We start from the raw sequence: 22,435 nt of genomic DNA, 5'->3' as shown, positions 1-22,435 counted from the left end.
AACCTGTCCACATGACACAAACCATGTCTAATGTGACTTGAAACTTGTCCAAAATGCCAAAATGTGTTCAAAATGACTTGAAAATGTGGACTAAATAACTGTAAACCTGTCCAAAATTACTTTAACCTTGCTCTTGAACCGTTGTTTGCTCACTTCTATTCAAATTTGGTTGCTATAGTAGCCTTCTGTTGATGTTTATTCTTGTTTTTAGCTCCAAAAAGCACCATTTTTTTTAACAATGTTCAAGCAGTACGTGTAGTTTATTTCAGTGCAGGATTCTGCCTTACATACACAGAAATTAGCACCTCTATTGAACATGCAACCGATGCAGTTGTTAATAAAAACCAGCTCTTTGTGCTCGCTACATGCCTCCCAGCTTGGCCTTAATCAGTCCACAGAGGGGAGTCCAGGCCAGAGCAGTAACCAGAGCACCGGGGCTCTCATTGTGGCACCAGGCTCAGATAACCTTGAGTTCACTTCCCGGCCCCGACTCGTCATTTTTTCTTTTCTCCTCCACTCTCTGGACAATGAGTTGAGCCGATTCTGAGTTCAGATACAAGCCGGGCCTTTGTCTGGAGGCTGCACGTGTCAATCGAGGATAACTTATGGCCGTGTAGAGGAAGAGTGGCTCAGGCTGCTGTTCTGAGGACCTCGGTTCAAGCAGTGTCAGACGAACACGACTGGTCGAATGAAACTCAGACAGAAACACACACAGACTTACAGACAGCCGACAGCACGGACTCTGACCAGCATCCTGAAGCCTGCTGGACCACACCTAATACACTAATACACACAGACGGAGCTTTTGTTCTGAGTTTGGGTGTCATTGAAAGGCTACTATCAGAAGAGGAAAAGGAAGGGTTCATAGGATAGAAGCAAATCTGATAAACAGGAAACACCAAGACCATTAAGAGTTTTATAAAGCACTAAAATAGTTACAAATGTTTCTAGTTTTAAGAAGTTGTGAGATCAGAGTTCTGTAATCTGAAGTGAAATTGGTGTGTTAGCAGGTAATTGAGTTTAAAGTTTTCAGTATCTTGAAGGTGGCTCTGTGTTAACCTGCTAATCTCCATGGTAACTGATGATTCAGAGCTAGATCTCCATGGTAACTGACGGTGCAGCGATAGAGCTCCATGGTACCTGATGTGGTAAGGCTAGACGTCCATGGTAACCAATGCTACAGAGCTACATCTCCATGGTAACTGATGCTGCAGAGCTAGATCTCCATGGCAACTGATGCTGCAGAGCTGGATGTCCATGGTAACTGATGCTGCAGAGCTAGATCTCCATGGTAACTGATGCTGCAGAGCTAGATCTCCATGGTAACTGATGCTGCAGAGCTGGATGTCCATGGTAACTGATGCTGCAGAGCTAGATCTCCATGGTAACTGATGCTGCAGAGCTAGATCTCCATGGTAACTGATGCTGCATAGCTAGCTCTCCATGGTAACTGATGCTGCAGAGCTAGATCTCCATGGTAACTGATGCTACAAAACATGTCTAACGTGACTTGAAATGTCGAAAAGGTAAAAATTTCTCCAAAATGACAGAAAGAACTTGTTCAAAATAACAAAAATATGGCCTTAAGTGGCTCAAGACTTCTCTTAAATGGCTCAAAACCTGGCCAACATCATAGAAAATTTCTCAAAAATGACTCAAAACTTGTCCAGTGTGACTTGAAACTTCACCAAAATGACAAACTGTGTTCAAGATGACTTCGGACTAATGCCCTAAATGACTTAGGACTTGTCTAAAATGACTCAAAACCTGGCCAACAAGATAGAAAAGATAGAAATTTCTCCAAAATGACTCGAAACTTGTCCACCATGACTCGAAACTTGACCAAAATGATAAAATGCCTTCAAAATGACTTCAGGCTTGGCCTAAATGGCTGAGGACTTGTCTAAAATGGCTCAAAACCTGTCCACATGACACAAACCATGTCTAATGTGACTTGAAACTTGTCCAAAATGCCAAAATGTGTTCAAAATGACTTGAAAATGTGGACTAAATAACTGCAAACCTGTCCAAAATTACTTTAACCTTGCTCTTGAACCGTTGTTTGCTCACTTCTATTCAAATTTGGTTGCTATAGTAGCCTTCTGTTGATGTTTATTCTTGTTTTTAGCTCCAAAAAGCACCATTTTTTTTTAAACAATGTTCAAGCAGTACGTGTAGTTTATTCCAGTGCAGGATTCTGCCTTACATACACAGAAATTAGCACATCTATTGAACATGCAACCGATGCAGTTGTTAATAAAAACCAGCTCTTTGTGCTCGCTACATGCCTCCCAGCTTGGCCTTAATCAGTCCACAGAGGGGAGTCCAGGCCAGAGCAGTAACCAGAGCACCGGGGCTCTCATTGTGGCACCAGGCTCAGATAACCTTGAGTTCACTTCCCGGCCCCGACTCGTCATTTTTTCTTTTCTCCTCCGCTCTCTGGACAATGAGTTGAGCCGATTCTGAGTTCAGATACAAGCCGGGCCTTTGTCTGGAGGCTGCACGTGTCAATCGAGGATAACTTATGGCCGTGTAGAGGAAGAGTGGCTCAGGCTGCTGTTCTGAGGACCTCGGTTCAAGCAGTGTCAGACGAACACGACTGGTCGAATGAAACTCAGACAGAAACACACACAGACTTACAGACAGCCGACAGCACGGACTCTGACCAGCATCCTGAAGCCTGCTGGACCACACCTAATACACTAATACACACAGACGGAGCTTTTGTTCTGAGTTTGGGTGTCATTGAAAGGCTACTATCAGAAGAGGAAAAGGAAGGGTTCATAGGATAGAAGCAAATCTGACAAACAGGAAACACCAAGACCATTAAGAGTTTTATAAAGCACTAAAATAGTTACAAATGTTTCTAGTTTTAAGAAGTTGTGAGATCAGAGTTCTGTAATCTGAAGTGAAATTGGTGTGTTAGCAGGTAATTGAGTTTAAAGTTTTCAGTATCTTGAAGGTGGCTCTGTGTTAACCTGCTAATCTCCATGGTAACTGATGATTCAGAGCTAGATCTCCATGGTAACTGACGGTGCAGCGATAGAGCTCCATGGTACCTGATGTGGTAAGGCTAGACGTCCATGGTAACCAATGCTACAGAGCTAGATCTCCATGGTAACCGATGCTGCAGACCTAGGTCTCCATGGTAACTGATGCTGAGAGCTAAATCTCCACAGTAACTGCTGTTGCAGAGCTAGCTCTCCATGGTAACTGATGCTGCAGAGCTAGATCTCCATGGCAACTGATGCTGCAGAGCTGGATGTCCATGGTAACTGATGCTGCAGAGCTAGATCTCCATGGCAACTGATGCTGCAGAGCTGGATGTCCATGGTAACTGATGCTGCAGAGCTAGATCTCCATGGTAACTGATGCTGCAGAGCTAGATCTCCATGGTAACTGATGCTGCAGAGCTGGATGTCCATGGTAACTGATGCTGCAGAGCTATATCTCCATGGTAACTGATGCTGCAGAGCTAGATCTCCATGGTAACTGATGCTGCATAGCTAGCTCTCCATGGTAACTGATGCTGCAGAGCTAGATCTCCATGGTAACTGATGCTGGTCAGGTTCTGTTCAGAGTTCCGTCTCTCTTTAACCAGATGGTTTCCTGATGATTCTCTCTGAGTGATTCAGATTCTGTTTTATCTGTAAACCTGTTGATCTGTATGTTACTAAAACCACTGAATGAAGCCGTGTAGTTACAGTATCACACACTGGATGCATCATGTTGTCATGGAAACCTGACATGTATTCAGCTGGTGATGCAGAAAACATATAAATATGTTTTTTTTTTTGATTTGCTGCAGCTGATAGAACACTGATCAGAACATTGATTATTTTACTGGTATTTATTACAGAGAATATTCAATCAGTAACATTAATTTCACTTTGATTTAGCCAGAAATGACATTTGCATCCTGCATTATGGGATGGTGTCAGACCTAAACACACTTCAATACAATATCATGTTTAAATATATGAAGTTTAAAGTTTAACAGCTCTAATGTGCAGCTGTCAGTTATCAATAATCAGCTGCATTGATCAGTAAAATCAATATATTAACACACGATTAACAGTTTTCTACCAGCATTCCTTTCCTGCATCATTACATCACTGTAAAACAACCTGTTGACTGAAGTAGGACATGATTGGTTCATTTTGTACAGAAAAAGAGTCACGTGACGTGTTAAACTTTTCCTTTTTTTGTGAAGCAGAAACCTTCATGATACCTGATATCTCTGATTGGACTTTTAGTTTTTGTCATGCCGATTTACACAAAAAACGTCTGAATGTGTTCGTAGTTCAGCTGTCAGATAGCAGAACTGTACAGCAGTTAGTCATGCGGTTAATAAAAGCGTTTAATAGTGTATTAACAATGTTCTACAGATGATTAAATGCATTTGTTCAGTTTCTAATGTATTTTCACTTGTTGCTATGGGGTTAATTCTAGTTCTGACACTTTAACATTGAATTTCTCTCTGAGTTTTGATACCGATGGAGGTTAAATCAGTTTTGTCCCGGCATTGATTGGATTGTGCTTTTATAAAAGATTAACCTCATCCCTAACCTTTGCAGCTTGAACCTGCAATTCTAGTTTTTTTTTTTTTTTAAATGAAGCTTTAGTGATTTATCAATATGATATGATTCTATACCACAATGTGCTGCTTTTTAAACTAAAGAAAGACAAATAATGGGAGCATCAGCTGCTATTGATTCAGGGTTGAAAGCACTTGACCCTTGTTTCGGTTGTGCGCCGCAAAGGTTGACTTTGTTTATTGAAGGAGGACGACACAGACGGTGATCGTTAACTAAAGCCAAGAAAAACACTCTCAGGGGAAGCTGCTCACTTTGGAGTGTAAATCTGCACTGCTGTTCTGTTAAAACTGAGATTCCTTTTATTTAACAAGTGGAAGAAATCTGGGAAAATCCACAGAAAATTACACAACAACAGCTTTTAACGATCAGTAGATTATCAGTAGTTTGTCGAGAAATTTTTAAAAATTATTCTGGCTGCTCAAAAGTCACAATTTGGTGCTTTTTATAGTTTTATTTTGTGTCTTATTTTCTAGTTTGCCGCTGTTCAGTTTGTTAGAAAAATGAAAATCTGCATTATTTTACACTGTTAATTGGACTAAACTGTACGTTGTTGTAGTTGATAGATGTGCAAAAGAACATGCAGTTAACATGCAAACTGGGCTCGTTAAAGAAATAAGATGCAAAAATTGCTTCTATTTACAATAAAAATGCAAAATTGCTGGTTTTTACATCAATAAAGAGCTTTAAAAAGTCTGAGTACTATATAAAAATGGACATGGAAATAATAATAAGCATAGTACAATATGAAAATATTCACTATTTGTGTTATATTTAAGACAAATAAGGAAACTAATGTGCGAAGAACTTTGAATTAATGTACAGACTGGGCTTGTTAAAGAAATAAGGTGCAAAAATAGCTTTTATTTAACAATGAATGTGCAAAATTGCAGATATTTACTATAATAAATAGTATTAAAAAGTCTAAATACAGCATAAAAATAGAAATAATCATAAGCATATTGGCTCTGAAGTGACTGCTTATTAAAATATTTCATATTCGTTCTGTCGTCTGACAATAAAAACAGAATGATATGTAAATGAGAGCAGCTTTATTTGAAATTTGGCTGTATAAAATGCAGCGTATGGTGGATGTAAAGAGTTGACAGCTTTAACTTTCTCTGGCCTCCTTTCAGTCCATTTTAGCTGCTTTTTTAGCATTTTTTAAAACTTAAACAGTGTTGGAAATGAGGCTCAAAGCTTGCAGTGAAGTTGCACTTTAAGCTTGTTTCTTAAATACTCTTCACCCTGCGGTAGAGGATCTGGGGTGGTGTTTTTCCGGCGTTGCTACTCTGTCTGGATTTCATTTGTGACCTTATTGAAGTGATTTCGGTGGATTTAGTCTTTGAACACCATCCGCCGGTGAGTCTCTGTTTTATTGGCTTCCCTCAGCCTGATGATTTTAAACTCAAGGTGAAGAATGTCTTTGTGGTAAATGACAGCGGCCTGATGCAGCTGCTCCGGCTTCTTCCATTATGAGATTGCTTTGGTGGTTTGCCCGTCGAGGTGATCTGCAGCTTTAACCTCACTTTGACACTCGCAAGTTTCAGTCAAGAATTCACAACAACAAAACATTCTCTTCCTCCGATCAAAGGAATCTCCTCTGCATCGATTCTGTTTGGCCGGATCCCATAAAGACACAATGCCAGATCAAACACTGCTTCGATTTCCAGCTTTTCCAATCGATGTGATCTCCCGGATGCATTCGCTGCTCCTCGCCGCCTCTCTGCAGGGTTTTGTGTCGATGTCGTAGTAACCTGTGAAGGAGCTTCTCCCCTGCATCTGGGTCATGTGTTGACATGATCGGCTCCCAGAGGCGAAGCAGCGGAGCGCTTATCGGTGACGACCGGTGACTCAGAGCAGAGCGGCAGCACAAATGGCATATTTATGTGGAGCAGAGAGATCCAGACTACCGGGTTCAGTCTTAGTGCCAAGACGTGACATGGTTACATCCACAAAGCCTCATGGGAAACAGCTGGAAGCAACAAAAACAATATATAGGTGATGCTGAAAATGTTCGTTGCCCCGCTTTCCCCTGAAACTGTTAATTTTATACTCAAAAGTGACGAGTAAAAGAGGTTTTATCAACAAAATGTACTGAAATATGCTTAATATCTCTTCAAGGTGCAGTTTTTAATTCTGATGTAATGCTGGGATTTTAATGAAACACAATGCATAGTATTTTATACATTTAATATTTATAATATTAATCTAAATAATCAAATTTTCTAAATAATGGTAATAGTAAGAATAATAATTACTATTATATTTAGATTTTTACCATCATTATTTTTAATATATTCTAATATTCTAATATATTCTAATATTATATTATTGTTGTCCTTATTGTTAATTATATTTTTAAATTTAAATAAAATATAAATAATAATAATAATAACAACAATAACAACATCATATAATTATTATTAATGCTATTAATCTATCAATCGATTAATTTTATTTTTACATTTGAATAAATTCTAAATAATAATAATTAATATATAATTATTAATTCTGTAATAATAATGTCCATTTTTGTCTAACTCTAATTTTTTCTCTTTGTTATTTTGTGTTGTTTATTTTTTGGCCGTTTTGTTTCTCATTTTTCATTTCTTCTTTTTTGTCTCATTTTTGTCGTTTGTCCATTTTTTGATGCTTTGTAACTTTTTGGTTTAATTTTTTGTCTGTTTTAGTTGTTTTGTTTCATGTCGTTTGTCTCATTTTTGGTAGTTTTTGTCTTGATTTTGTCGTTTTGTGTCTCAATTTTGTAGTATTTTGTCTTGTTTTTTTAAAAATTTTTAATCTGACTTTTGTCGTTTTGATCATAAAGTAAAATACTATATCATTTAGTCCCAGCTACCTTCCTTAAATGTGAACTTTTTTGAACTAAAACAAAGGCGAAATTCAGAGTTGTGGTTATTTATAGGTTAGTATGTTGTGATTTTTCTGGTCACTTGACATCAGACTGGGCTGAATGTGGCCCCTGAACTAGAGTGATGCTTGTAATGCAGCTACTGTGTCCACAAAGATGCCAAGTTGCTGATCTTCTCATTTGCAAATCAGCAGCATGCACAAGTCTTTTTTTAAAGCTAAGCGCTGCCATTTGTCTCAGGCCTGAGTATATTAGTCTGTATTAGAAAGAATAGCTCGCCATGCGCTCTGTTGGGGTGGATTGATGCTGAAGATGCTGAACGACCTGCAGACGGCTCTTCCTCTTCCTCTTCCTCACAGTTTGTCTTCAGTTTTACGAGTGTCGGCCCCCGGAAGCTTTTATCCAAAGAACTTTACGGCTCCATTAATGTATACATTTTTTATTACGCTTCCTTCCAGTAAGCTTCTAGAACGATTGTGCACAAATGGTGGCTGATCAATAATGAACAAGATGACATTTAATCAGAATTATTGACACAATCCACTGTGGCTTTGTCACCAGAAATATATGTCATTGTTTACTGGATGCCACTCAATCAGACTTTTTTATTTTTCCCACCGTTTCACCAGGATATATCATATTTGATGGCAATTATAGGAGAAAAAAAGTTAGTTTTGAAAGAAAAAGTCATTTTCACACGTGTAGCAGCCTTTAATTTAGTCTAAAACCAGTTTAAAATGGGATTAAAGGCCTTTTTGCCATTTTATGTTGAAGTTAAATACAATCAGCAACCAGGTTTTACCTCCAAACTGTTTTTATATTGGCTATGTTCTCTGTTGTAATGATTTAGTTTTAAGTTTTCATTGAAGTTAGGCTTAAAACCTCCTTTTTTAACAAGACTTTATAGCAAAAAATGCTGACCAATAACCTTGTTTGCATGTTCATATTGTGTTTTTTATGTTACAGCATCCAACACTTCAAGAGACTGCAAAATTGGACTTCAGAATCAGTTTCTGGAGCTTCCTTTTAGACAGGAAGTGGTTATTTTCATGGAAAAACCATTAAACCTGTATCTTTACTGCACAGATTTGAGTTTTTAACAGTTAAGTCAAGGACTATGAAGGAACTTAAAAGCATTTATGCTAAAAGAACAGTAGGTTTTCATCTACTGTCACTAAACTCTGCTGTCAGATCTTTTGAGGTTAATGTGGTCGTTTTTCTAGATCGTTTGTTGATGTTTGCTTAAGTTTAACCTTCTGAACTCTATGAAATTTCTGCATGTTTATTTATTTGCTCCTGTCACATTTCTACTCACTGTGGACTCAGTTTTCACTTTAACAAGACTTTATTGCAACAGAAATGCTGAAAAATAAGAAGTGGTGAACATATGCAACCATTAGAGCCAATGGGATGGACATCTGCTCTGTGAATGACCTCCTCTGGGGTATTTATTTATTTTTTAACCTTCTTTACATGTCCATATTATGTTTTTTTGTATGCTACAACAGACAAAACATCAAAAATCAAGAGACTACAAAAATAGTCCTCTTCAAAATTGGTTTCGTGTAAGACTTTTTAGACAGGAAGTGGGTATGTTCATGGAAAAACCTCTAAATCTGTAACTTTCCTACACAGATTTGAGTTTTTAACAGTTAAATCAAGGACCAGAAAGGGACTTAAAAGCAGTTTTGTGGTGGTTTTGTCCTGAATAACACCAGTACTATCCAAATAACTAAAGCTCTGACCAATTTAGCTTCATTAAATCCCTGAACTACAGGTGTAAACACGCCCAAAAGCAGTAGTTCATCCTTTGGCTTAGCACATATCGATCCGTCCAGGCTTTTTGCCAAGAAGACGAGCATATTTCTGTTGTGGCAGTGGTGGCGCAACGGTTAAGTCTCTGGACGACTGATCCGAAGGTCAGAGGTTCAAGCCCTGATGTGGCCACTGTTGGGCCCTTGAGCAAGGCCCTTAACCCGTCCTGCTCCAGGGGCGCTGTACTGCGGCTGACCCGTCGCTCTGACTCCCCCAATTGGAGAGAGATGCGAAAATCAGAATTTCCCCTCGTGGGATTAATAAGGGATAATAAAAAAATATTTCCTTTGTCGTGCTGCAGAAGGTCGTTGAATATTGGTTCAGATGCTGCACTTATAGCATGTACAGGTATGTGTGTATCAACTTGAGCAGTAATGGTTCGGTTTGGCCTTAAAGAAAATAGTCCACAGAGCTTTGTCCTTGTTGGTTTGCTTCGATCATTGCATTTGAAGCTTGTTGTATTCCCAGCCTGGCAGCCTGGAGCTTGGAACTGTGGCTCCAGTAGCTTGTTTTTACTGCTAGCTCTTATATTTTCTTAAATTTTTGCGAAAAGAAATGGTAGGTTTTTTTTCTGTCCGATCTTTTGAGGTTAATGTGGTCAGTTTTCTATGTCTTTTGGAGATATTTTCTTGTTCAAGTTTAATCTTGTGAACTCCAAGAAGTCTTTGCATGTTTATTTTTTTACTCCTGTCACATTTTTACTCACTGTGGACTCATTTTTCACTGCAATGTAAAGTATAAAAACAACACTCATGACTAGGCATAGAAGAATGTCAAAAGTTAAATTTCTTACAGTATATATTTTGCAAAAAATCTGTGAAAAAAGCATATTATACATATTATACTACATATACTTTAGATATTTTACTACTAACATTTTTTATCTTTCGATACTTGTCTCCTGGCTGCAGTTCAGCTGAAAAGTCCATGAATTTTTGCAAAGTGACTGTTGGCCACTGCTGAGTCAGTAATGGTTTCTTGGTTGCGTTGAGTGCAGAATTTTTATTTTTTTGCAGTTTAATTTTAGTGCAAACGATGCATTTCAGGCAATTTTTTAAATGAGGCTGGTAGATTAAAGCGATTTTGATGAAATAGCACGATTTTATGATTTTTACCGATCCATTTTACCGATTATTGGACCGATTATTTCACAGGAAGTGAAATTAGATATTATAAAACGCTCAAGTTGTAAAAACAGTGCAACACATTCTGTTATCTTCTTGTAAAATGACACGTACATGCATGAAAGTTGTTGGTGTTCATGACTTTTCCGAAGAACTGATCAATATTGTGATGCACGTAACAGCTTTGTTTACATTTTTGCTGAAGTTCCGACTTGGGGCAAAAATCGACTTACGTTGATCCGTAGGAACGGAATTCCAACGTAAGTCAAGGACCTCCTGTGATCAACCAGGTCGGTCTATCCCTATCGAGATCAGTCTGGAAGTAAAAAAATCTGACGATTGTTTCTGTTTCTTGCTTTGATAAATGTTGTAATTTAGATTTTAATAAAAGATAACATGACTTTATAAACCCACTGGCAGGTTTTGGGGTTCAGAGAATTAACTTCACCCCATTTCTTTCATACTTAAAAGCTCATATCCACAGCTCCCTCATCAGCCTCCCGATTAAAATCTCCCATTACACTAATGTATGTTTTTGCTACTGATGGAGAATTTGTGTTTCACTGATTACTACTCAATAATCGAGATGATTTTACCCCGTTGGATGACAACGACATGCTGTTAAACTGAAAACAATAACGCCCTTGAAAGGACCACACGTTGGCGGTGTGGATGATGAGGGGGAGGATGGAGTCGGGTGAGAGGGTTGACTGATGATGGCTTCATAATGATTGCCTGAGGAGCCAAAGCTGCCTCCTGTATGAGAGGGAGGACAGATAGAAGTACAGCTGAGCCTTCGCCGACCTCCATCCCTCTTAGTTACCGTTTCTGTGCCTGTCAAGCCTCACAATCTGCTGCTGGATGCTGTGAATGTACAGCAGTAACCATGGCAGGGTCACTAGCTGAAATATTTGGTGTTTTTTTGCAATAGTGGGTAGCTTAGCATCACTGTATTTATTGTTTGTGTAGTACAGAGGAGGCATCCGTCTTCTTTAGTGTTTCCTAAAGGTTCTTCTTGTGAAATGGTTTGTTTTTTTCTCATCCAAATCCAGCAATGATAAATAATGATCTGTACCATACAGATTATGAAGCACACTTAGCTTAATGTTGTAATTTTTTTTACATTTTTGGCAACATAAGTACAATTGCAACTGGAAAAGTTTCTTAAATTGTAGTTGATAGATATAAATGGATAGCTAAATAGATAATTTTTTCATATCAGTAGCTCACACATGTTACATTTAAGCAAAATAAGGGAAATAACGTAAAATAATGTGCAAATTTCACAGGTAGAAGTAATAAGGTGCAAAACTGTGCTGGTATTTTACAATAAAGAGTCTTAAAAAGTCAAAAAAGTACAAACACAATGGCTGCATCTGCAATATTAAGATAGTTCACCACTGTATATACAGTGGATGAAAATTAGCCCTCGAGGCTAAATCTGGCATATTTACATGTGGACATTTCTTGACTCATGTTGATTAATATGCACTGTCCCATCTTAAATAAATAAATAAATAAATAAATAAATAAATAAATAAATAAATAGGGTTACACGATATTAGGATAAAATTAAACCACAATATTTACTTTTTCTGATATGAAAAGATACAGAAATTTTCACCAGCTGATTTAAACAACTTTATTTGGAAACAATAAATCAGTTTATAATGGTTGGGTGATTTGGCAGGAAGTGCATCCACCTAGAAAATTTTAAAAATATTTTAAAAAAACAGCTGAATATTGACCTTTTATGTAAAGAATGTTTGGAACTTGTCTCATTTGGAGTTCCTCTGGCAGAGGCATCCAAATCCCAAATCTACTAATATAAACAAGCAGTGGTTAATAATTTTTTAAATCAAATATGGTATAAACTAGGCAGGTGGCTGCAGTTTTGTGCCCCGAGAAGCTTCTAGTCTCCATTCGGTTGTTAATATTCCATTAACTGTGCAGCCCTGCAACTTTCTGGATGTCTGGATGTCAACTAACTGCTCATCTTGTAAATAAAGCTCAACAAAAACAAACCCATTGTATCCACAAACTCCTAAACTGAAGTAAATAATGTCCTCTCAGACACTTCTCTTATAGATTAGTCACTGTGTGAGTTCTCTTTTCCTACCAGCTCGGATGTGTTTGAGTTAGTCTGCCTTACTTTATGAATGCAGTGTCACTGTTGCACACGTTGCAGTGCAGAAATGATATATCATGCAGCCTCTGTGTGAAGATGAAAAAAGCACAGAGGAACAAAAAAAAGCATTCAGGTGCAGCAGGCGACATGAAAAATGTACATTCTCGAAAGCTAATGATCCAAGTAGAAGTAAATAAATGAAGGAGAATCATTGTTCCTGTGCTGCACCGCTTTATTATACTATAATGAAGTAGTCTAGCGCTGAATTCCTGGTATTTCATGGCAGAGAAAACCACACTGGTGAAAGCTCGCTATCCAAGATTCATTAGCTATTGCGAGTTTTAACTCAAAAAATCTTTAAATGACTCCTGTTATTAAACAGTTTAGGATTGTACCATTTGAAACTAACAAACCCTGACCTGCTCCACTGAGCATTAATTGTTATATCTCCTTTTAGATGAGTGAGCTGTTACATAGAAGTGGATTAAATTCGGCCCCTAACAAGACTTCAAATTTACCCTAAGAACTGTTGGATGTGTCCGCCCTTCGCTCCCTTCTTTCCTCTCGGATTAAACTTTCAGTCGGGCTGCCGGTGCCAAATTGGTAAGCAGGAAATGGGAGGATTTGCCTGCCGTTGAGTCCTGCAGGAATGGGCACAAGGCTTCAAACAGAGCAGAAAAAAGGGGGAAAGTTTCATTATAAAACATTACCTTGCAAGGCCCTCCAGTGCCCACAGGCTTTAGCTTTTTTATTACTGTCTACAGTGTATGTGGCCAGATGATGATCAAGGCTGGAGTCTGCAAAGCACTGAAATATTGGAGGAGACACTAACTCTGAAGCTGTTATCCCTTATTTTAATATTTTTATAACTGGCTTGTTTAAGTGATCTGCTACCTTACAGAGAAGAGAATTATGAGGAGAAATTTCAGTTTCATGCGGTTGGTCCTTCAACTTTTACATTCTATCATTCTATCATCATTCTATCGTTCTGTCTATTGATCTATCTGTCGTTCTATATATTGTTCTATCGTTCTGTCATTCTATCGTTCTATAGTTCTATCATTCTATCGTTCTGTTTATTGTTCTGTCGTTCTATCGTTTGATCATCGTTTTATCTATCATTCTATCATTCTATCGTTGTATCGTTCTATCTATCATTTTATTGTTCTATTTATCATTTTATCTATCGTTCTATCGTTCTATCTATCATTGTATTGTTCTATTTATCATTCTATCTATATCGTTCTATCACTCTATCATTCTGTTTATCATTCTATCATTCTATTTATCATTCTGTCTGTCGTTCTGTCTTTCCATCCATCCATCCATCCATCGTTCTATCTATCGATCTGTCTATCATTCTATCGTCCTTTCTATCCTTCCTTCCTTCCTTCCATCCATCCTTCCTTCCATCCATCCTTCCTTCCTTCCTTCCTTCCTTCCTTTCTTCCTTTGTGTAGCTCTTCTCTTTTCCTCAACCACACTCTCACATCAGATTGTGACGTAAAATAAACCGTGACTCAAATTTGCAGAATCTGTTCCGTTAAATATGGTTGCCTGTTTTAAAAGATTTTTTTTTTTTTTTTTGCACGGTTTGTCTTCATCACCAGGAAAACTGTGTAAATGCGCTCATTCATAAGACTTGTGGCGTTAAAAACCAAGTACTTCAGCACCTGTTCTGTCCAAAACAAACCAGGCCAAATGGCTGCAGATAATTGTGCCACCTGTTTTATTACAACTGTGTGTTCAAGGTGGGCTCTACGGTGAATAACAAGATAACCGTAGACGGAACGCTGAAGAAAAAAAAGCTCCGGTATTATATGGATTTAATGTATGCAGTCTGTGGATTTGTGCTGTACGATTCACTGTAATCCCTGCTTGGCCCGTAGTGCCAGCATTTAGTCGAACATATTGTATATAATGTAGGCCTGTCGAATTTGGCATTGAAATTCAGAACTCAGCTGAGATGGTCCTCTGATGCCTCTCCGTCTTACAGAGTTATTTGCTTCCTTTTATTTGTGCAGACAAGCGAAGGCCATCGAGTGACTTAATGGTAGAACCAGTGCTGACAGAGGCTGCCTGGCACCGGGCCTGGAAGCAGGCATTCGGACTGGGGTTTATCCAGAGAGCTCATGTTGAGCTGGGGGCCCAGTCTGACCAGTAACCCTCCGAGGCACCAAACAGAACACAGCAGATGTTTCGTTCTGGTGCCAAATAAGTTGGTAACCGGGGGTCCGTTGCCAGCCAGACTGGTCTGGATCGGCCCGGGAGTTGACTTGGCGTTACTGCCTCTGGGCTTATTACAGAACAGGCTGAAGAGCCACAGTGGACCCAGAGCAGCGACTGATTCTTTCTAATCTAACAAGGACTAACAAGTTGGAACAAAGACTAAAAGGCTGAGCTGCATACAAAAGAACAACTCGGTGATGTTTGCTTTTTATGCCAATGAGACGACAACAGCCAAGCCCGGAGGCGTTGTGGATTCTGGTAGTCAGTCCATCCTTTCCTTTCTAGTGAACCCGATATCTCTCGAACACCTGGAGGGAATTTCTTCAAATTTGGCACAAACATTTACCTGGATGCAAAGATGAAATGAGTAAAGGTCAAACTCACCGTGTATTGCCTCAGAATATATATTAGCTGCACTGGTGCGAAAAAAAACCCTGAATTTAGTTTAATTGACTAATGTAGTTGCACCCGGTATTTTCCTTTTTTGCCTTTTCGTCAGTCTCCTTACATAGTGGTAATTTAGCAAGTTATGTAAACAACAATAAACAGGAATAAAGGTGCAGATAAGTTTTGTACGTTTAACCCATTCTTTTTTACGACATTGTGCTTTTTTCAGTGTGTGTATATATGTGTGTGTGTGTGTGTGTGTGTGTGTGTGTGTGTGTGTGTGTGTATATATATCTCTCTCTCTCTCTATATATATATATATATATATATATATATATATATATATATATATATATATATATATATATATATATATATATATATGAAAATATATATATAAAACTTACCTTAATGCTATAAAACATGTCTTAATACTAGACAATAACAATCACAAAGACATAATACTTGGTCTGTGACCTATGGTTGTACGCTACTTTTCATAGTGCATTGTGGGATACTTGGAACATGCTCTTTAAGGTGCAGCAGTTGTGATTTGCCAATGTCCCAGTTCCTCTGATTGATGCACAGACCTCACAGTGAATCCGTCTCATTGACTCTGTTGAAGTAGAGAAACCATCTAGAGGAGCTGTAGCTGCTGTCCTTGGAGTCCTCGCTCAGCTGTACGGTTTCCAGTGTTGGGTGGAACAGTTGGATGATGAAGACGCGCTGAGGGTTGCGTAGAGCACAAACTACAAACATGGACGCCCACGCACCATGTCTGCAGCTTCCTCCATCCTCATCTCCTTCAAACCGCTAATGAATTCCTGCTACATCTCCAACACGCATACCTGAGCTCTCCATCATCTCCCAGAGCCGACGCTTTACAAGACGGGCAGCTGGAGCCTGAATAATGGCGTCATGTTCCCCAGCCTCGAGTGAATTCACACCGTAGAGAAGCTCTAATGAAACCGGCACCCGGCGGGCGTTCGACAGCCACTGATAATGGAGGAGGAGAGAGAGAGAGAGGTGGAATGGTGATAGAAGGAAGCAGGGTTTTGAAGAGAGACTCCAGTGGAAGCAGGGAGAAGGTGTGAATTCAATGAGAGGAGGATAAAGCAGCTGACATGCATCTGTGTCAGGAGTCGGTGTTCGTCATAATTCCCCAAATACATAAACCTCATCCCAGCCAGTTTGTCTCAGATAACCAGCGCCTGGCAACCCTCTAACTACCAGGAAGCTCAGCTTCATGTGATGCAGCCAGTGCTGCATGAACGGTGGAAGCTCACAGCAGCCGTTTCTACGAAGCCGTCAGGTGAAATCGAAGCGAACTTTTGAAATGTTGCAGCAAAAATTTTTTTTAAAAATTTAAAGGGAAAAATTTGGGTTAAAGGATTTTAAAAATGGTAAATATTTTTTTTTTTTTAACTGTTGTATTACAGATTTCCCTGTTTTGTTAAATTTCAGATAATAGCTAGTAAAATCACAGAAAAATGAGTGAGTTTCATCAGCTAACCATGATCAGTTTTGACGTTTTGACTGCAAATATGGAAGATGACCGAGCCGCAAGTTCGTCTTATTCCAACTTTGGAGAAAAGAGTGCGTTTGATACGTTCCAGGCCTCTGCTGATTGGTCAAATGCCACGATGTCGCGTGCTGTAACATAGTGATCTTCGCTGATTGGCTGGCTGAAAAACACATGCTTCTCAACCTCGCTGAGAGGCGGGAACAACGGCATATTAACGTGTGCAGAAGTTCCCAAATACGATCACTTGCTTGATGAAGGGTTAATAATACGTTGGAAGGTTCTTAACCTGATTTTAGTAGTTTCAGAAACTCTCCTTAGTTGTTTTCTTTGCTTGATGCAGGCCAATAATTTGACCTTTCTGACACAGATTAACATCCTTTCCATGACCACAGGACATGTCTTCCAACATGGTTGTTTCAGAAATGAGAAGCTCCTCACTGCATCAGCTAGAGTTAAATAAGTTGTTACAGCTGAAACATATTCATCACTGCAGTAATTATCCAATGGAAGGCTCTGAACTATTGGATTAGTTCAATCCAGGTGGTGACTTTTTGACTGACAGCAAGTAAAAACAGGGCTAAGGGGAGGTAAGATGGGAAAAAGGAGTATTAGTGGAGGCTCAATGACAAATATCTGGGGATCTGGGTTTGAACGGAGCGATGAGGGAAAGATTATAGAAAACGCAGCGAGACAATGATGAATGAGAAGCAGCAGATGGTTCGGTTAAAGAGGGAGGGCAGATAAAAAGATGGAGCAGAAAGGAGATGGAGAGACTTCTCAGGTGTGATTACGAGGTTGTTCCCAAGGTTACGAGAACAAACCTCAAACACGAGTAACCTTAGAGTTTAAATTCACTCCACTGATGACACAAGTCTGGGTTGAATTAGATAAAAGCAGCCGGCTGTCAGTGGTGAGTCGTTACTGATAGGAAACATAATGAATGTGGGCTGGAGGGACGGGTATTAATTGATTAATTGGATTTGTAATCGAGGAGGACATCGGACTTTAAGTATGATCCACTAAACAGGTGTTGACGTGTTGCTTGATTAGTCACATTTAGGAAGAAAATATGGTGGGGTTTTTTTTTTGCATTTTATTCAATATTGGAGCTAATTAGAGATGTCAGAATATCAGAAACCTCTAAAATTCTGCCATTCCTGACAAATTTTTGATAACACAAGAAATAGTAAACTAGTGAAATTAACTTTAAATAAACTTTCAACATCAACTTTTATTTTGAAAAAGACATCCAAGCTTTCAAGTAAAACGAGTTATTTAAAGCAATACTGTGCCAAGAAATAAAGAAGCATTGTACTTTTTATGTCAGCATTTCTACTGCTGTGCCAACATTGTAACAAAGCAGTTGTTTTTTTCAACATTTTTTGACTGTACATTTTCAAACAAGTTACTGTTATTTTCCAGATTTTCACCATTTAGTTAAATTTCAGGTAATTGGTAAAATTAAATAAATAAAATAGAATTAATTTACATTTTAATCCTTTTAAAAATGACCAAACTTGTAACTAATGTCCTCATAAAACATTATTTTTGCCATATTTGAATCATCAATTTGTACTTTTTTTTAAATGATTGTTTGCAGTTGTTCGCTGTTATTTAAAGGAAAAAATGTTTTAAAGGATTAAAAAATGATAAGTAGTTTTTTTTAAACTGTTAGTTTACAGATTTTCTCTACTTTTGTTAAATAATGCATAAAAGTAGTAAAATCATAGGAAAATAAAATTTATTTACATGTTAGCCCCTTTAAAAAAAGACCAAAATTGTAAATAATGTCCACATTAAACATCTGTATTTTTACAAATGTAAAGTAAAGTTACTCTACTTTCACTGTATTTAAACAAGCAAAAATGTCAATTATTTTACAAATATTTGCTGTTACTTAAAGGAAACTGTATATTACAGATTTTCCCTGTTTTGTTACAAGTAAAAATTTCAGGGTTTGAGCTTTAATAATTCTGGGTATTGTTGCTAAAATTAGGTAAACGTGCAACTTAAAAAAAAATCTTTCTGAGAAGACTTGCTAATATTTGACAAATACCCACATGCTGTGCTATAAAAGATTCAGGAAAATCCCAGAAAGTGGAGCAGAAATTGTTCTAAAAATGTGACGGAATTCTGCTGCCATTCATAGGTCTTCTGTTGTTTTTTTGTTTTGTCTTTTGTATGAGACTTTTCATGAAGGCTTCTGTTTTTTATCTAAATATCTCAGATCACCAATAATCAGAGATTATTTGATTTTCCCGGCGTGGGAAATACCAGCGAAACGTTCAATAATTCTTGATATCGTCCCCCAAACATAGCAAAAAAATGTGTTACAATCGGGTCAATTGGCAACTTAACAAAAAAAAAAAAAAAGAAAAGAAAATCTCTTGGAGAGGACTTGCTCATAGCTAAAATTTCACAAATATTCTCATGTTTTTGCTCTAAAAATTTCAGGAAAATAGTGGAGCAGAAATTGTCCTAAAAATGTGACGGAATTCTGCTGCCATTTATTGATCCTTTGTTGCTTTTTTGTTTTATTTTGTTTTTGTTTATTTTTCATGAGACTTTTCATGACAGCTTCCTTTTTCCCCCCATATTTTAACTCACCAATAATCAGAGATTGTTTGATCTTCTCAGTGTGAGAAATACCAGCCAAACGTTGAATAATTCTTCTTATCATCCACCTAACATAGCAAAAACTTGTGCTAAAATTGGTTCAACGGGCAACTTTAAATAATTCTCTTTGAGAGGACTTGCTAGTAGCTACTTTTTCCACAAATATCCAGTTGTTATGCTATAAAAGATTCAGGAAAATCTGAGCTAATGGAGGACAAATTGTTCTAAAAATGTGACAGTGAAATGAAGTAAAAGAAGCAAGAATGTTTTTAAATTGTTACTAAATATTTTGCATTTCAAAGTAAAACGTGGCTTTGTTCTCTAATGTTAGCACCACATATTGTTGTCTTGGTAGACGTGTTTCTGTAGCTGTGGAACATTAATAGCTCTGTAGTACAAAGCCCTGACATCAAACGACGGTTCTCCGGCTCTAGAACTGTGACACTTCTCTGTCTCGGTGGCGTCGCGTTGCTCCAAAGGCCTGAAGCGAAGCCGGAGGTGACGGCGGCGACAGACGGAGGAGATGGGGGTCGCGTGGAGCAGCAGAGGGGCTCAGCTCGGCCGATCTGTCGGGATCCGGCAGGAGGCCAGAGCCGCTCGCTATCGGCCCCGCCGCCTGGCCGACGTGTATTTTTAGAGTGATTTAGAGGGTCCTGTCTGTAATGATAATAACGCTGCAGCGCCCCGTTTGAATGCAGGCGTAGATAAGGAGGGACGGCGGCCAGGCTCAGGAATCCAACGCTGATATGAAAGGAGGAAGCTGTTAAAGGGCAGCAGACTGCTACTAAACGTGATGTTAATGTATGAGCAGGAGAGAATAAAGCCCAGATAGCCTCGACATTGTAGAAGGAAGATGATCTGATGAGATGTGGGAACGCCTCGCTGCACTGTTTTACATGTTAATGAGGAGATTTCTTTCAATCTGCTGTCTAGTAACCAGAATCAAAAATACTTTGTAGATCCCAGAGGGGAAATGTTAGGGTCGCTTCCATTAGTCAGAATATAAACTGTACAAATATATAGATGAACATAAGTAGAAAAATGTCCTAAAAATATAAACATAGTAGAAAAATATGACCTAATAATATAAACATAAGTAGAAAATTATGTCCAAAAAAAAGAATGGCACCTAAAAATCTAAGCATAAGTAGAAAAATATGTCCTAAAAACAGTAGAAAAATGAGTCCTAAAAATATAAACCTAAGTAGAAAAATTTGTCCTAAAAATATAAACATCAGTCGAAAAATATTTCCTAATAATCTAAGCATAACTAAAAAAAATATGTCCTAAAGATAAGTTAAAAAAAATTGTGCAAAAAATACAAAGATGTGTAGAAAAATATGTCTTAGAAAAAGTAGAAAAATATAAGTAGAAAAATATGTCCTAACAAATTAGAAAAACATGACCTGAACATATAGACATAAGTAGAAAAATATGTGAAAAAATATAAACATTAGCAAAAACAATATGTCATAAAAATATGAACATAAGTAGAAAAATATGACCTAAAAATATAAACATAAGTTGCCTTTTTTGTTGTTGTTGTTGTTGTTGTTAATATTCTTAAAGATGGGACTTTTTATACATATGTTTAGATACATCAAAGACTTTCCAAGATGATTGAACAAACAAAAAACAGACCATCAAGACACTTTTTGCAAGTTTTTTTTCCCCACATATAAATTTTAAATTGAGAATCTGTGATACTGTTTTCAAAATAAATATTTGAGTTATATTTTTGAGAGCCATTTCCAGAATTCTGTTCTACTCGGATCAGACTGTCTAGAAATATTTTTGTTTTTGTTGAACAATTTCACAAAAATAAGTTGCTTTTAATTTTTATGACCAAACGTTTCATACTAAAAAGTATTTCATATGTTTAATTTTTATATTATTGTGAAATGGAATGACACGAGGTCCAGAAAATATTACTAGCTGACTCAATTTATTTGTAAATATGAGCTCAAGGAAGAAACTTTTCATGACAGCTTTAATTTTCCATATTTTAAATTACCAATAATTAAGGATTATTTGATCTACTCCTCTACAATTGATTGCATCAAGCTTTAATCTTAAATAGTTTCTGAGATATTGTCGTTTAAACACCCTCAAATTTAAAGATGCAAAACAAAAAAAAAAACATGAAGGGCCCTTTTGAAAATTTTCTATCTCAGAAAATATTTGATATATAAAACTAAAATTTTACACATATCTTTATACATATCTGGATTTTAAGCTTTGAAAGTTTCAGGCAAATCAAGAAAAGTTTGAGCAGAAGTTGATTTAAAATTGTGGCTCATATCGAATTCATTTTGCTGCCGTTTATGGATTTTATGTTGTTTTTCATTGGTTTTTATGGTCTTTTTTTTATTGGGTGATACAGTTGGGTATCAGAAACGGGTTGACATTTCTGAAGTTATTGGGGAACTTGTTGGAAATTTTGGGGAAAAAATGCTCTAACCCTCATCTTTGCATTGATTCATGTACAATTTTCATCTTTTTCTGTGTGGATTTGTGCTTTTTCCCTGAGATTCTGTGGATCTCCTGTTTTTAAACTTGAAATTCCCAAAGGTTTTCCACACATATGTAAATTCTAATTTGCACTGTTTTCCTGCAGGTAACTCTCAGCTGGGAGCCTCCATCGTGGACGCTCTGGACACTCTGTACATCATGGGTCTGCACGAGGAGTTCAAGGACGGCCAGGAGTGGATCGAACAGAACCTGGACTTTGGCGTGGTGAGCAACTTCTTCCTTTTATTCACCTAAAATATGTCCGACGGTCTTAAAAATACAGTTTCTTCCCACTCTGAACACACATTTTAGCCCATCTCAGGAGTCTTGTTCCATTTGACTGCCAAGAGAATCGAAGCAACCTTCAGAATTGTCACCAAAAAAGAACATTTAAATTCTTTTCAACGACTTGTTTCTTCATCTACAAGAGAGAAAATGAAGAGAAGTCTGGAAAGTTGGAATTATGCTGTCGTTTTATGCTAAACGTTTCTATTGAAATGCTTCAAAATGTGCAAAAATCAGTTTTTAGTGGTAGTTTCATGTCCTGCTGCTGCTGAGAAATCATAAAAGAAAGATTTTGGAATCAAAGCTGGTAACTAAATGCTTGGTTTTGACTCTGAATGTGGCTGATTA

The 22,435-nt window shown here is 37.7% G+C and overlaps 1 protein-coding gene across 1 annotated transcript in view; it reads left to right on the top strand.

Annotated features, from left to right (window-relative positions):
• The window catches only part of man1a2 (mannosidase, alpha, class 1A, member 2), a 181,211-nt gene that overhangs the window by 76,519 nt on the left and 82,257 nt on the right, over positions 1-22,435 (top strand). Inside the window, 1 exon segment of the mRNA XM_055015102.1 lies at positions 21,909-22,027. Within this exon segment, the coding sequence (XP_054871077.1) occupies positions 21,909-22,027 (119 nt within the window).

This window comes from Amphiprion ocellaris, chromosome 11 (assembly GCF_022539595.1).
Source record: "Amphiprion ocellaris isolate individual 3 ecotype Okinawa chromosome 11, ASM2253959v1, whole genome shotgun sequence".
Lineage (NCBI taxonomy): Eukaryota > Metazoa > Chordata > Actinopteri > Pomacentridae > Amphiprion > Amphiprion ocellaris.
Note: the sequence above shows the minus strand (reverse complement) of the source record. Positions and strands in the feature narration are given on the sequence as shown.